This window comes from Cupressus sempervirens, chromosome 7 (assembly GCF_028749045.1).
Source record: "Cupressus sempervirens isolate cs-2001-9-10 chromosome 7, ASM2874904v1, whole genome shotgun sequence".
NCBI lineage: Eukaryota > Viridiplantae > Streptophyta > Pinopsida > Cupressales > Cupressaceae > Cupressus > Cupressus sempervirens.
The window spans coordinates 748,600,133-748,615,910 of record NC_143124.1 but is presented as its reverse complement, the minus strand read 5'-3'; the positions used below and the strand labels follow the sequence as shown (position 1 = coordinate 748,615,910).

The 15,778-nt window shown below is 37.2% G+C and overlaps 1 protein-coding gene across 1 annotated transcript in view; it reads right to left on the bottom strand.

Moving 5' to 3' along the window:
* The window catches only part of LOC149549431 (putative methyltransferase PMT23), a 130,808-nt gene that overhangs the window by 59,294 nt on the left and 55,736 nt on the right, over positions 1–15,778 (bottom strand). Inside the window, exons 5-6 of the mRNA XM_089792807.1 lie at positions 9,260–9,530; positions 8,859–8,969 (exon numbers count right to left, since the gene is read on the bottom strand). Coding sequence (XP_089648933.1) covers positions 8,859–8,969; positions 9,260–9,530 — 382 coding nt within the window. The remainder of the gene's footprint in view (positions 1–8,858; positions 8,970–9,259; positions 9,531–15,778) is intronic.

Genomic DNA, 15,778 nt, shown 5'->3' with positions numbered 1-15,778 from the left:
ACGTATCAATTGACCATGTACTCAAATAGCAAGAAGAACCTTGCGACAATCCAGAGAAATCCACTCCAGTAAAAGAGATCACCCACACATCAGTTGAGATCACGCTAAGGTGAAGACGGTAGTGTCATTGACCACGCTGATCAGAGAAAGGGTTTTAAAAATTTTTGTCCCACATGTACTATGGTGGGGAGTATTCAATTGTTCAAATACTCCAACGCCTCCTGTTTAACTTGTCTTGAGACAAAAGGCCTTTTGTGAAGGCAAACGCATGTTGTTGACCCCCAATCCGACCCAAAAGGTGCTGACGTCAGCTAGATTCAAACAAAGCACAATTTTGAAGGCAAACGCAATTAAAATCGATGATGTCAGCAAAATCAGAAAATCCAAGAATCCGGCGCCTCGCTACTTCGCCAGCCGAAAAATCTTGGCAACTCCGGCTAGCGAGATAGCGAGGTCGCCGGAAAAGCATAAAAATCCGGCGAGTTCCAAAGTGTTACATGGGTTCAATAGCAGTGCTGTCAGCGAATCGGATGTTGACAAGTGGCAGCGACAGAGTGACTGGATTATGATGTGGCAAGCAAATGTTAGAAGCGCACCAGATTGCGCCATGTGGCAGATCTGACAATTCGCGTTACCTTGCTAACTGAAGTTGCTCACCGGTTAAGCATGGCGAAGTAGCGAGGAGACAACACGTGGCGGATGATGCAGACCATGTAGGCCAATCACAGAGTGACACGTGGCACTTGGTCAACAGAAGTTTGACCCCGGATTCAGAGGATAAGGGAAAATTTCAAAGGAATTAAAAAATAATTTTTTAATTATTTTCTAGTGGGTGTGCACGTTCAGAAAATTTTTAAATTCAAGAGGTCATTTTTACAAAGTCTGAACATTAGAGATTTTAAAATTTTGAATTTTTAAAATCTTGAGTTGCAGACCTAAGCATTTTATAGCCAGAGGGGACATTTTTCAAATGGCAATTTCAGGCGCTTCCGGTAACCAAAATATGAAGTGTTATATATCGTCGGAATCAGGAGAAAACGAACTTTCCGATTCTGGAGTCAGTTTTTGCATAGGTATCAGTCAGTTTGAGCTACATGAGGTTTTCTATCAGGTACCTAAAGCGCAACCATATTCATACCAGGAAGTTCAGATTTGTTTTTTGTCAAGATAATGACCTGGATATCAGTAGAAGGCAATGGAAATGCAATTAGGGTCGAATTTGTTCTGATTTACTCAGTAAAAACTCATTTTCACTGGCTTTTTCATGGGGCAATCAGATATTTTGGCAAGTAAAGGGTTTTCATCATTAGGCAAGGATATTTTGCAAGTTTGTTACAGATTAATGATGAAACAAAATCAGATCAGAAGGGATGAAAGAAGAAAGAGGTTTTTCAGTTACAGAGGATTGGATTTCAAGTGGACACCTGGCAGTTGCATATCAGATCCGGGAATTCATTTCTTGCTATATCTTTCTTTCTTTTTTCATTTGTAAGGGTTCCAATTTTTGCACTGAGAAACCATTCTTCAGCATTTCTTCTTGTATTGAACAGCATTTTAAGTTTTATGCAGATAGTTCTTTTTTGTTAGGTGATCTATGAGTTATTTTCTGTACACTTCATGTATTTGATTTCAAGGAAAACAAATAAAGTGCAGCAAAAGTTTGAAGTTCAGTTTGAATCTTGTCTCCTGATTATGGCTCTGTTATTTCTTCTAATTGGTGATCAAAGACCATGAATTAGGTCGCATTACATTTTGAAATGTATGTGGTTAAAATGTCTTGCTTATGGAACAAAGAACCATGTAATTGCTTGATATTTGTCACAGGGTTTGCAGATTTCATGATAGGATTTTCTGAGTATGAGATTCATTCTGTAGCAGATGTCTATTCACAAGGTGAAAGATAGATCAGGGATCTTAATGTAGAGATACGTTTGAGGTTTCCAAGAGATGTATGGTTATGATTCATTTAATTGCCCAATAGATAAGGCACTGGTCAGAGATAGGATCATTAAGTTCTATTGCTCATACTTGGGTCTTGCTGATATCAATCTATTAAATCATTTTCATTTTATTGTTGAAAGGTATTCAAAGTATAACCCACACTTAGCTTTCCAGTTTCATGAGTCATGTCCTTAGCTATTTCATGCTTGTGATCTCCTGGTTAAGCATAGAAGGATTAGGGGTTTCATCTGCTTTTATAGATCCTGAATATGCTTATTGCACTAGTCACATAGTCAGTTCTAAAGAGGTTCACCCACCTAGGTTTTGCAGAGCCTGAAGTGCAGAAGGAGTATAGCCTTATAGTTGGCCTGGTGTCTGAATGGATGTGTTGATAATGGGAGTTAGCTGCCCCTAGATGCATCTTGTTCTCATCAGGGTAATTGGAAATGGGTAACGTTTTCAAACTCCAACACACACTTACAGCTGAAAGCTTATAACACCCTAAAAAGCAATACTAACAAAAGAACCTGGTTGTAGATGGCTGTAATAATTTCCTTCAATGCTGCCCCTTTTGCTTTGCTTTTTTCGAATTGCTTTTTCGGCCTGCTTTTTCGGTACTGCTTTTTCGTACCCGCTTTTTCAGCCTGCTTTTTCGGTTCTGCTTTTTCGGACTGCTTTTTCGTATCTGCTTTTTCGGATTGCTACTATGTTGAATCTCAAGACCATATCTTTCAATGGCGTCAAGATTTCCAGCCTGAAGGGATTTCGTCCTTCAAACTATTGAGACATAATCTCCAGAAAATTCCCCAATTTCTTTGATATTTCCAAGCATGTTTAAAAGAAGCTCTTCCATTTCTTTTATAGTGTTCTCAAAAGGGCTCCATCCTTCGTTTTCTCAATGCGGGATAAAACATAACTCCCTTTATGTAACTTATGTCTCCAATATGTTATAAAATAAAGGGGACTCTTTTAATTTAAATATTTTTCACAAACTATAGTCTATGGATTAATAAAGTTAAATATTTAAATTTAACTTTATAAAATAGCTTTATCAATGCATAACAAATCTTATCAATGATAAACCAGTCTTCTTGTCGATTTTAAACAATTACCATCAACATACTGTTGTCACTGGATGTCCGACCATGTCCAAGATGACTTACTATAAATAGTAAGTATGCCCAAAGTTGCCTCAAAACCCCTTAGAAAGACCTGCAACTGAAACTATCTAGGCCAAATGGCCTCTAAGCCCCTTTAATGTCCTGGTTAGCCTACGGGACCGTGGGGAAATAGGCTAACGACAACATCATGCTATAAATGCTAAAAAGGGGACATTATAGAAATTTATATCAGTTCATTATACTTTGATCAATTGAGTTCAACGGCACCATTTATTTGGCATATGTTTCTTCTTAAAACCTTGTTTGATCATTGGCATCTAAAATGCAAACAAAAACACTTGAGAACTATCCCAATAAATTAAATCAGCAAATGTCAAAAATCAAGAAAATTGGATCAAATTTATCTGGGAATCATCCAGGAAGACAGAATCAGAATAAGGATCCAAATTGAGAGTTATTTAGAACTCTCGTTAATACACAACCACAAATTGCACAAGCTTTGGATAAATTATAGGATACCCTTGATAAGCTGGATCTGCATTGGTCTAGGGATAGGCATGACAAGCATGACAGAGTAGATAGGTATGTTTAGTTGTAGGATGTAGTGCCTCCCGTGTTTGCAGTCTGTACCTTGTTTATTTTGATTCAAGAGATACTTGTACTCATGCCATTATTTCTGCATTTGAGATGACCTAAGGGTTGGATGTTATACTTTGATTTCAGTATCATAGATGCTATACTACTATGTTGTGCAGTTGATTATATTTGCATGTTGATGCCATTTTGAGATGACAGTATGTTTTACGATGATACATGGCTAATTGGTATTTGGACCTATCTTTGATTATGTTAGATGTCGGATTTAATGCTATGGTGGTTTACTTGATTCTTGCTTCATTATGCTTTATGCGAACGTGAGTGATGTAAATGGATTATTTCAGTATAATTGAATAAATGGTTAAATTAGGTATTTAATGCATTTATTGCTTCGGCTATGTTATTATACGCAATTGCACTTGATCATGTGTTTTAGTGTGTAGGAATTATATCCCTAGCAGTGGCACATGGAGTTAGTGATTTAGCTGTTCATTTTACCAATGTCGTCCATGTATGGTCAACGTATCTTATTTAAATGTTTAAATTAACTCTTCCGGTGATTTGATAAATCCGGACTCATTTGCATTATGTGATTAGACCTGTGAAAGTCTATGAATTTAGAGGTTCGCAGTGTCGCGAAGGTTGTTAAGGAATTTATGTGACTTTTGGGTTTTCGAGCTTTAATTGATTTGATTTTTTATTTTTGGCAGCTTTGCCATAGATGAATTCCAATTACTTGGAATAGCCTGTTTTTGTTTGGGTCGATTTGGGGTTTAACTAGGTTGGATGCTTATTTATCCTAATCGATTATTCACTCGAAAAGTGAATAAGTATTGAAAGAGAAAATTAATTCCTCACTTCTCACTTTTGCAAACTACAAAATTGAGAGCTTTTTCCAAAATCCTCTTCTAGAGAAATGTGTTTCTATTCGTTGTGAGAGCTATGGGCGTGGGATCTTCACGAGATCGATCTCATTGGATCCAGCTCGGGGAGACCTTGTTTTGCCGCAGTTTTTGGCAACTTCCGCGAGATATTTATTTTATCAAGTTTTTTTTTTATTTCTGCCCCTTTTGTTGTCAGGGAGGGCTCTCCCGCTTATATGTTTCAGCTTCGTTTCTGGTAGTTGTTTGTTAGGAGGCTGAGAACTAGTGTTCCCCTTCGTTTCTGTTTGCTAGTTCTCCCCGGTTGGTTAGGTATGAACATTTTCCCTGTTTTTGGGATGAGAGTTTGGGGTTTCGCACCGTTATGCTGGCCATTTTTGCATACGGTGTCCAAACCCAATTTTTATTAGATTTTCGTGACTTTTGTGCCTAAGACCAAATGGGTTTTATTTTCAAAGTTTTCCAATTTTGGGGTTTTTACCTTGATTTGTGTGCCACCTGATTTTCTCAAATTTTCTTGGCATGATGTTGGCTGTGGACCTAGATCATCTATTGGGATGCCAATTAGATCATTGTTGCACTTTCATGTTGCATTGGGGTGCATGCCACATCCATCCTCCCAAGTCTATTTTCGATTGAGTGTTATTTTTGTATTGTGTTCTCATCCAGTCCTTGTGTTATGATCTTCATGATGGTGATGCGCCACACACGAGCACATGCGCATGCATTTGTCGGGTGACTTTCAAGGCTCGATCTCCGGGTGGTAATGCGGTTGGGTTATGATAATTTGGGGTTGGGTTAGGAATGTGCATGCCTATGGGCACTCATCGTTGGATGAGCATGGGTAGGGTAGGGTAGCACCATGGAGGGGGCTTCTATCTCGCAGCCTGGGCTTCTATCTCATAGCCTGGTGATCATTGTACCTAGAGGGTTGGCAGAGGAAGTTGTAATCAAATGATAACTAAATAAAACATTGGGTGGTAATAAAACTAAGATAATAAAAAGATTCAGGATGTGCTCCTTCTGTTGGGAAGTGTGAGCTGCCAATACTAGCTTGGGCTATTTGATGCCAAGCAACTCTCCATTTTGTCAATCCCTACATAGTAACCCATTGAGTGTCTGACCATAACCTGTTGTACTTGCATTGTTTCATGATCTTGGTTTCAGTCATCAAAATTGTCTGGCGTGAGTGTTAGCCATAGACGTTTGTTTTATGTGTGTTTGTGGCTGGATCATTATCTCTATCAGCACAATGGGAGTGGACCTACGAGTTCCACGTGGTTGGGAGGCATAGCTACCTTCACCACTGCTAGGGGCCAGTATACATTGTTCCAGTGCGACCGTTGCTTGATGTTTTCACTTGATACTTCGGGTTTTGGAGTATGCTTTCTTGTGATTTATGCTTTCATTGGAATGCTTGGATATCATGTTTAGATGATGTTAGTTTATTTGATGCATTCCCTTATTATGATGTTTAGCATATGATTAGATGATGTTATTTGCTCAGTTGGAGTATCTATTGCTTATTGGTTTAGCATATTAGATTTCATGTTTTTATGATGTTATTACGCTTTAGTAGTGACATCCTCATAAGACAAGTCCGACTATCTAGTAGGCAGTTTGGGATGTTACGCATGGAGGATGGCTAGGACCTTCAAGGTCTCATGATGTTATTATGGTTGGGAGGAACTGCTCACTTAGTTTGTTATGACCGTCATTGCAATGTTGCTTCAGTACTTTTCCTTCACTACTATGTTTAGATGGTTAGATGTAGTTTCCGTCTTTCAGATTTTATGTTCGAGTTTCTATGCCTCGATTGCGGATCCGCTACTCCCCGATGTGGAGGAACTATCTTTCCTAACTTTTTATTCCTTGTTTTTCTGGGTTGTTGTTCTAGTTCCTCATACGAGATTTTACTTCCTCATGCGAGAGTGTGGAAGTTTCGTGTGCTTCTTTGCATTTCCTCACATGGCTTAGTGTACTTCCTCGCGCGAACCTCAACACCAATGCAGTGCATTTTGGCTACTAGTCTTGGCATTTCCTCGCATGGGATGGCATTTCCTCGTGTGGCTTGGTGTACTTTCTCGCACGAAGAGGTACTTCCTCGCGTGAGACTTTCAGTTGTAGTTTCTCTAGCACGAAAAACAAGGGGCATCTCCGCTGTTTTTCGGAGAATGCAATTTGGACTTTTGAGTACCCTTTAGGAAGGCTAGTGTTTCCTTGCTTTGACAAATCGAAGATTTTGTGTTATAGTGTTGTCTTTGGTTTTTGTTCTTCAGTTCAGTAATGGCGTTTGGAGATCCGTTGGTGTTTGGATGTTTGGTTGGTCTTCCATTGCGATCTTATTGATCTTCATATGTTGATTGTTGTGTACATCCATACTTGTTTAAAAGAAAATTATCTTGGCTTATATTTATCCTTGTTCCAAGGATCTCCAAGCAAGGCATTACACTATCCGTGGGAGTAGCAAGGTTCCATCATCAAGTGACAGTGCATTTGTTTTCCTAGATGTGGCAGGACTTGTATAGCAGATAGTCCCATACAACCTCATTTTCTTCCTAGAGAGAAGTCGCCACTAAAAGACTCATTGGAGGGCATTGAGTTCTAGAATGCAGTTATGCGAGCCAATGATGAGTGTGAAGCCCTTCCACAACATGTTAGAGATGCTTTCCCTCTACCCTAATATTGGGCACAGTGCAAAGATAGTTTGAGGGCCAAATGGCCTAAACAACAGAAGAATCGATACCTCAAGCGAGTGACCAACAAGCTCACTTTATCTCCATTTTACGGTAGCAAGAAGATTGATGCATAAGCCTAGGTGCACAAACTTTATGTCTACCTCTCACTTAGTTGATATTTGAGCACGAGACCATTCAGTTTGTCACATTACATTTAAAGGGTATGGCTTATGATTTGTGGCATCATGGTTTGGTTACCGAAAACCATGGACTCGTTCAATCTTATAGGGAGTTCACTGAATAGTTAATTGCTAGATTTGACCATAAGGATGTTGAGTTGTGCTATGGATATTTAGCACTAATGAGGAAGAATGAGTATGTCGTAACTTATATTAATGAATTTCAACACATTGTTGCTATGGCCCCAGAGATGTCAACTGAACATGTGGTGATGCTTTAAATTGAAGAGGGACAACATGGGAGGTTAGGCTCATAAGCCTAGGACTTTGGTGGAGGCTATTCAAAGTTCAAACTACCTTGTACCTTGATACCTCGCCACAACCTACTTCTTTTCAAAAAGATAAGAAGTATCCTAGGAGCATTGAGCTATCTATCTTAGAGGCCTCTACACTGACCAAGAGTGTTCCACCTCCTTCCAAGATGGATCAAGAGACACACAATGAGTTGAGGAGGAGAAAATTTTGTTTCTAGTACAAGGAGCCTTTGTATCCTAGACATTGATGCCTTATGAAAGGCACGGCGCATCTCATTGAGGTGCATTCAAAGGTAGAAGATGAACATATAGAAGATATAGGTTCAAAGAATAGCAATGTCAAGGGTGAGAAGGAGACTCGACATGTGGAGCTAGGGGAGAAAGATGCATTGGCCAAGTCCAATGTAATCATTACCTCATTATTAGGAAAACTGTGAATTCATTCCTTTTGCTTGATGGGAGTGATTGAGTAACATCGCATGACTTACCTTGATGGGAGTGGTCTTGCATACAATTTTATTGACGAGAGATTGGTCACTAGGCGTGGATTGCATACAGAGGAAAAAATGAAATTTGGAGGGGCTTATGTAAGCTTGGAGTTGCCAAAATGGGACCCACCTCCTTTTAGGATTCGAATAGAATCCTAATATAAAATTTAAAAAATTCTAACTTTTTTTTTTTTCATGTTGACATTGGTCAGCAACGAGCCACGTCTAGATGTCCCTTTAAGACAATCAAGGGAACCTTGGTGTCTCTTGGATACACCGAGGATGTCTAGATTTACCAAGGATGATTGGACGTCCCGGCAGCAAGATAGTGGCACTAAGGTGGAGTGGGGGGTGTCATATATGTCATATTATGAACTTCCTGAAACTCAAGAAAGATATGTCATATATCCTCTGACGTAATTTCAGCATAAAGAGATAATATATGCATTAAATTGTGACAAAGAATGGCCAGCTTGAACCCTGCTCCTACTTCCGATTGTTTCCAAACATGTGCATCTATGTAAACTGACTAATTACTTTAATTTTATTGTATTGATAGACTATCTCCCTGAAAAAAGATGAATATATTCTAGATATCCTATGCAGTTGAAAAAATCACAAATTGCTTTTGATTTCAGAGGAAATGTAGACAATCATACTTTTCCATACATCACGATCTTGTGGATCATCCCGATAAACTGGTGTTGCCGACCATACAAAATAACCTCCTGGTCTGAGAATCCTATTAATCTCCAACAAAGGTTTTCCACCTGTGATAAAAATATAATAATCAATGTACTGTTCTAAAGAGGGTTCTAACTACAGACAGATAAAATTGTTAATGTTGGAGAAATAAAGCACCTCAAAAGATTTTCTTTACAAATTGTAGAATACTGCAATCAATTTTACTAAAGGTATTAAAATAATATTCTGGAGAAAACTTCCTTTACCCTATATGGTGCGTACAAAACTCATCAAATAAGGCAACCTTTCTCTAGCAATAACACCCTCGTGTAAGGGTAAATAAAAGCATAAATTCTGAAAAATAAGACATGCTTACCATCACCATACCAATGAACCCTACACCGTGCACAATGTATCACATCATATACATTGCTTGGAAAAACAAGTCTTTGTGTACCAATAACTAATAAAATAGCTGGGATTCCTCTCTCAAGAGCAAACTGAATTTGTGCTTCATGTTCATCCTTAGGAGCAAATGACATTGTCAGGACTCTTCTGTCAAGAAGATGTCCACCAAAACTTGCCACACCACAACCCACATCTAGCACAACTCTTGTTTGTTTTCCCCATGCAATAATTGGGAAGATCTGCTTTTCAAAAAGAGAACTAGTTACATCAGTGGATATTTGGATAGGTTTTGTAAGAGTAGAATATGTTATATTTGACTACCAGCATTTATTTGTATAAAAATATCATCAAAGTAATATAATTTTTCCAAAAACTACTTTCTCCTCACCAAATTCCAAATAAATATTATTGCACTCCTACCATTAATGCGTGAACATCTACATGTATAGATGATTCTGTTGTAAAGAATCAAACATTCCATCCATTTAATGCATGAGTAAATTTCTATTTGATATTCATATTTTGAAACTTTGATCCACCTCTTTCAAAAGAATCAACTTTGAAAATCATGTTGAACCTTCCAAAGATTAATAAAATATTAAATCCACATCTCTGACTTACCCAATAAAAGAAAAACAATCCTCTATAACCATTAGAAAGAATTTTGATTATATCACGAATTAGGTAGTGACGTCAAGGGCCAGACAGAGACAATGGCAAACAGAGTGTATAGTTTTCAATAAAACATCTTTAAGTTAGTAATACAGATGTATAGTTCAGTTCCACAGAAGATACACCTTGTGAGGACACTTGGATCTGCCAGGCTAGTGAACTTTTCATTGAACAAATTGAAAGACTGTTGATATTGTATGACATATTTGCACATGAGGGTAAATGATCCACATGTCAACTACTTCATTACAAAATACATCATTTTTCCAAACTAAAGCCTAATACTAGGATGCTTTTGTACTGAGAAAAATGTACAGTTGCAGGCATCAAATATATAAAAGTAACATTGTATTTATGAAAGTGAACCCAAAGAAAATGAATCTAGACAGTGATTTGAGTTCTCATGATTAGATGATTTAGATTATTAACAAAAACAATTGAAAGGTGCAGCTCATGAATCACTAAGGGATGACTCATTTTCCCTCTTCCCAAAGACTTGATCAATTATTTAGTTTGTATTGGAAAACTTAACACCTTTGGAAAGGTTTCATTTCCTTGACGTTGAAGAAAATTTGGAAGTTGTGTATACCCTTTGAAAAAAAAATGCACAAAAGCAACCGAATCTTCATCTAGCAAAATTCATTTATGTAAATAGTAAAACACCTCTTTGAAAGACTTTACAACAAGAAGCATGACACAAACTTCAAAGGTATCCAGAATAAAAATAAACAACTATGCAGTTTCATTAGTGAAGATAGGTGAAGTTATAAAGGATAATTCAGCTTACCGAAAAATCTCTTCTAAACATTGCTATTTCTTTAGATATCAAATCAAGGAAAGAGGAGTTCCATGCTAATGAGGAACAAGACAGAAGAAGTTTTTCTAGATCAAACTAATAATTTGTTAGATGACTAAATGCAGCCAAATCCTGAAACTGATTCAGTTATATACAATTTCTCCATCACCCTTTGATTTGTGTTATCAATTATATTATAAACCAGAATAAACAATAATATTCTTACTATTGCTCAACAGATAAAAATTTTATTTTAAAACAAAACACTACTCCAATACTGTTGGAATATGAAGTCAGAATTTGTTAATCCAGCAATGACAAGAAGTCATTGACGAGTACCATAGTAGTCATTGACATATACAGAATTCTATTAAGAACTATTATATGATCTGCTATATTTATATATACATATAGTATATATATAAATATAATAAGGAAATCAGAATTATATTTATATACTTATTTGTCCAATCGATAATATACATCTGAATGATCTAATACATCTGAACTACAAGAATGATCATAGCATTGTTAATGACTATCTTAATATACTTAGATGTAAACCAATATTGAATCTCATTAAGGATGGAAGGAGGACGTGCAGGTAAGAAAGTATAAGGCCACCATCTACGTAGAGTCGTAGACCACCTTGGTGGATGTCAAAGTTCTTCCAAGAGGGTCAAAGTCCCACTCTTAGGCTTATATTGGATGGGTTGAGGACCCTTTACAATCTTTCTACCATTCCTACTGCAATGAGATAATTAACTATAGGAGATTTAGGTAAGAGGGGATAAGGCTGCCATCTAAGTAGACTGTCACCTTGGTGGATGTCAAAGTATTACCACCAAGGCCAAGAGGGTCACAGTCCCACTCTTGAGATTAGAATGGGCAAGTCAAGAATCCCACTAGAATCTCCCTATTGTGCCTACTATGCTGAGGTAATCAACTGTTAGGGGTAAAGCATAGATAGGAAGCAAGACAAGCATCCCACCAAGTAGACCGCCTTGCATGGATGTCAAAGTCCTGCCACCGAGGCCAATGGGGCCAAAGTTCCACTCTTGGGCTTAGTATGGGGTTGGCTTGGCCAAAACTATCATGACTCAACCCCTGTATTCCAGATTTGTTCAAAAGGATAGAGAAATTCCCCTTAGTTCATATATATTAAGCTGACTAATATTATTATCCCACATATATGTTTGTGTGTGTGCAATTGTGCTCCCTATGTGGTTTCAAGATTATAATCAAGAACAAAACAAAGAAATAAAATGTTTAAGCCATCTCCCTAATTCTAACTTACTGCAAATCGTGATTTTTGGCTTCATCTAGACGGGGACATACATTACCACACCCTACACCCCTTAACCAAATGGTGGTGTTGAGAGGAGTAACTCTACTATTACAGAAATGGCTCAATCTATGTTGCAGAACAGAAATGTTCTTGAAAAGATTTGAGCAAGAGGTAGTGTATACTGCAGTATATCTTCTAAATCTATCTCCCACACGGATTGTCAAAAAGAAGACTCCAAAGAAAGAGGAAGCCAAATATCAATCACCTAAAGGTTTTTGGTTCAACAATATATGCTAAGATTACAGATGCAAAGAGGGCCAAACTGGACTCCAAAAGTTAAACTTTGACGCTTGCAGGATACTATGACAATCATAAAGCTTATCAGCTCAGCGATGTGGACACTGATCATCTCACATTCATTAAACATATGTTTCTTGATGAAGAAGATGGACCCTTTATGCTCTCTTCTCCTATCTACAGTCCTAAAGATAAGCCTATGAACAAAAGAAATTTGAGAGTCCATTTGCTTCACCTAAAGAAAGGGATTTTGAAGATTTTGAACCTGAATTGGTGAAATATTTCAAGCTTGGTACCACTAGATTTCCTAGAGGCAAAAGGGATACCTGAATGGGAAAAGGCTATGGAAGTTGAGTATCATAGTCTTCTAAAGAATAACAGTTTTTCCTATCAGATCTTGCACCAAGATAGAAACTCATTGGCTGCAAATGGGTCTATAAGGTGAAGTTTAAAGTTGTTCGAACTCTTAACTACAAAGCTTGAATGGTGGCTAAGGGCTTCTTAAAAGAAGAGGGTGTTGACTATAAGAAAACCTTTGCTCCTACAGCAAAGATGAGCACTGTCCAATTGGTTCTAACTTCTAACTATTGGAACATAGTGTGGCCAGAAAGTTCAGTAAATGGATGCCAGGAGTGCCTTCCTCAATGATGAGTTTGAGGAATAAGTCTATATGTTACAGCCTCTTGGTTTGAAAATTGCAGGGAAAGAGCACAAGGTAATAAGACTGATAAAGGTTCTTTATTTGGTTGCACAAGGTTTTCCATAGAAGACCTTCATGTCCAAACTTGTATGTCAACAGCACTAGTAATGACATCATTTTTCTTATCATCTATGTTGATGGTATCATCATTACTAGTAATGGGACACAATTGTTTGAACAGGGGAAATTGAATTTGTGTCAGGCATTTAATATGACTAATTTGGGACTTCTACATTATTGTCACAGTGTAGATATTTGGTAGACAGGTGGTAGCATTTTCATTTCTAGTTCGAAGTATGCCAAGAGTTTGATAGATAATTTCAAGATGGCAGATTTAAAGCCTTTATCTACACCTACAGAGAAAGGGTTAAACTATCAACCAAATTTAGACTCATCTATAGTGAATGAGTCAACTTTAAGGCTAGTCTATCTTACAACCACTAGACCTGATCTAAGTTATGTTGCTTGCTACATATCTTGTTTCATGACAACCCGTAAGGCAGAATACTGGGTTGCAACAAGCAACTGTTGATGAAAAAAGTCTACTTTTGGGTATGTCTCCAGTCTTGGTAAAGGTGTAGCTACATGGACCAATAAGTAGCTCCTTCCTCGACAGAAGAAGAATATCGGGGAACTATTAAAGCAACATGTAAGGAAATATGGCTATGGAGGATTCTTTTTAACTAATTTGTCGGTTCAGATTCTGGTATTGATGCAGGTTCGAAATTCATCCAAAGATTTTCAAGGTCAGGTTTGGGTTTGTTTTGGGTTCGTCCATACAAGTTTTTATTTTATATGTATGTATGTATGTATGTATGTATATAACAATGTAAGAATATGCGGTAGCAAATAAGTTCATACACCACTATGCTACTATTAAAGCAACTTAGCAAAATGCATGACCGCATATGTGTTTGTGTGTGTGTGTGTGTGTGTGTTTTAGTTCAAATGACATAAAAAAATGCCAAAATACACCACCATATCAATGTTTCAGTTCAAAAACAATAATGTCCAACTACATAAACATGTTAATGTTTGGTAGCTTCAGTTGGATAAACTCATGAGACTAAATTGAAATTATATAGATGAGCTATATATGTGATTTATATATATGTGTGATATATATATATATATATATATATATATATATATATATATATATATATATATATATATATATATATATATATATATCATAGTTCCCAGAATCGCCCAAATCGCCAATTTCGCGATCAGATTCATGCGTGGCGATTATATGTGAATCGGAAATCGTTGGAGCTTATTTTTTTGGGTGAATTGCCAATTCAAGTGATTCATGGCAAAAATCGCCAGAATCTTTTCCATGAATCAGCCGCAGCAACTAGGAAGTTGAGTTGGAAGTAATAATAAAAACACTTGTTTTTTTTGCTTTGTTTTTTGCCTTTCCTCTTTGTTATAACCCTAAAGGGCCCTCTAATTGTTAAGCATGAGTAGAAGAGAGGAAAAGTGAGAGAGAAGAGAAAAGAAAAACCATTGGTTTCCAACCGGCAAGAAGGAAGAGCACCAAAGAGATCAAAAGTCCATTTGGGGAGGCTATAAATTGCATTGGGAGCATTAAGGAGTCAATATCAACACTCCTCAACTCATTTGCAAGAGGTAAGTGCTGATTTTTTTTTTGCATGTTAGTGTATTATGCATTTTTTGTTAAATTTTTTTAGTTTTCAAGATTTTTAGTTTAAATCTTGAATGTTCTTTATTTTTACTAAATTGCAAACTAGGGTTTGTTGTTTTGTAGCTTTTATTAATTTCAAACTTTGATATTTTACATGAATTTTTTTATTGCAGCAGCCCTTTGCTTTCATTTTCCGCAATGGGTAAAAAAGATGATTGGTGGAAATATAACGAAAAGTTTCCTAGAAGAACCAAATATCAAACAAACAGTATATTTTGTAAAGAAAAAATAACTTCTGGAGGTATTTATAGATTGAAATACCACATTGCTGCTATACCTGGACATGATGTTACAATTTGCACTAAACAAACTACTAAGGAAAAATGCACTCATTTAGTGGCATTAGAAAAAATTGAACAAGACAAAGTGAATAGGAAAATGCAACTTGAAGGGTTAAGAAGAATTGGCTCCCATGTTCCCACATCCACAGCCGCATCTACATCTGCATCTGCATCAGCTTCCGCATCAATAGGTTGTGTTGGAGAGGGTTCTTCTAGGCCTCCTTTTCGTCCTAGTTCTAGTGCTCATGCGAGTGCTAGTGCTAATGCTAGTCAGTGTTATATTAAGACAGAGTCCAATAGCAACCTATTACGGCCTAGAGTGTGGAAAAACAGAATGGATAGTTACTTTGTGCCCCGCACTACTCCTAGTTCCCAACCCACGCTTGAGGGCATCTGTTTGAACAAGGAGATTCATGATGCTGCCAGAAAGGAGATATGCAAATTTTGGTACTTTTGCAGCATTCCATTTGATGCAGCCAAGTAAATGATTCTTTTTCCTTTGTTTTCTTTAAAGTCAAAATTAAAAGTAAAAGTAAAACTTTAATTATATCTACTTGTTTTATGATTTGAGTCTTTGACATCTAAATTTTCATTTGTGGCAAGGCTCCTTATTGGCAAAACATGATAGATGCAGTTGCTATTTGTGGTCCGGGGTTTAAAGCCCCAACTAAGGCTGAGTTGAGCAGATACCTCTTGGATGAGATGGTAGAGGACATGAGGGTTGAGCTCGAGGAGAACCGAA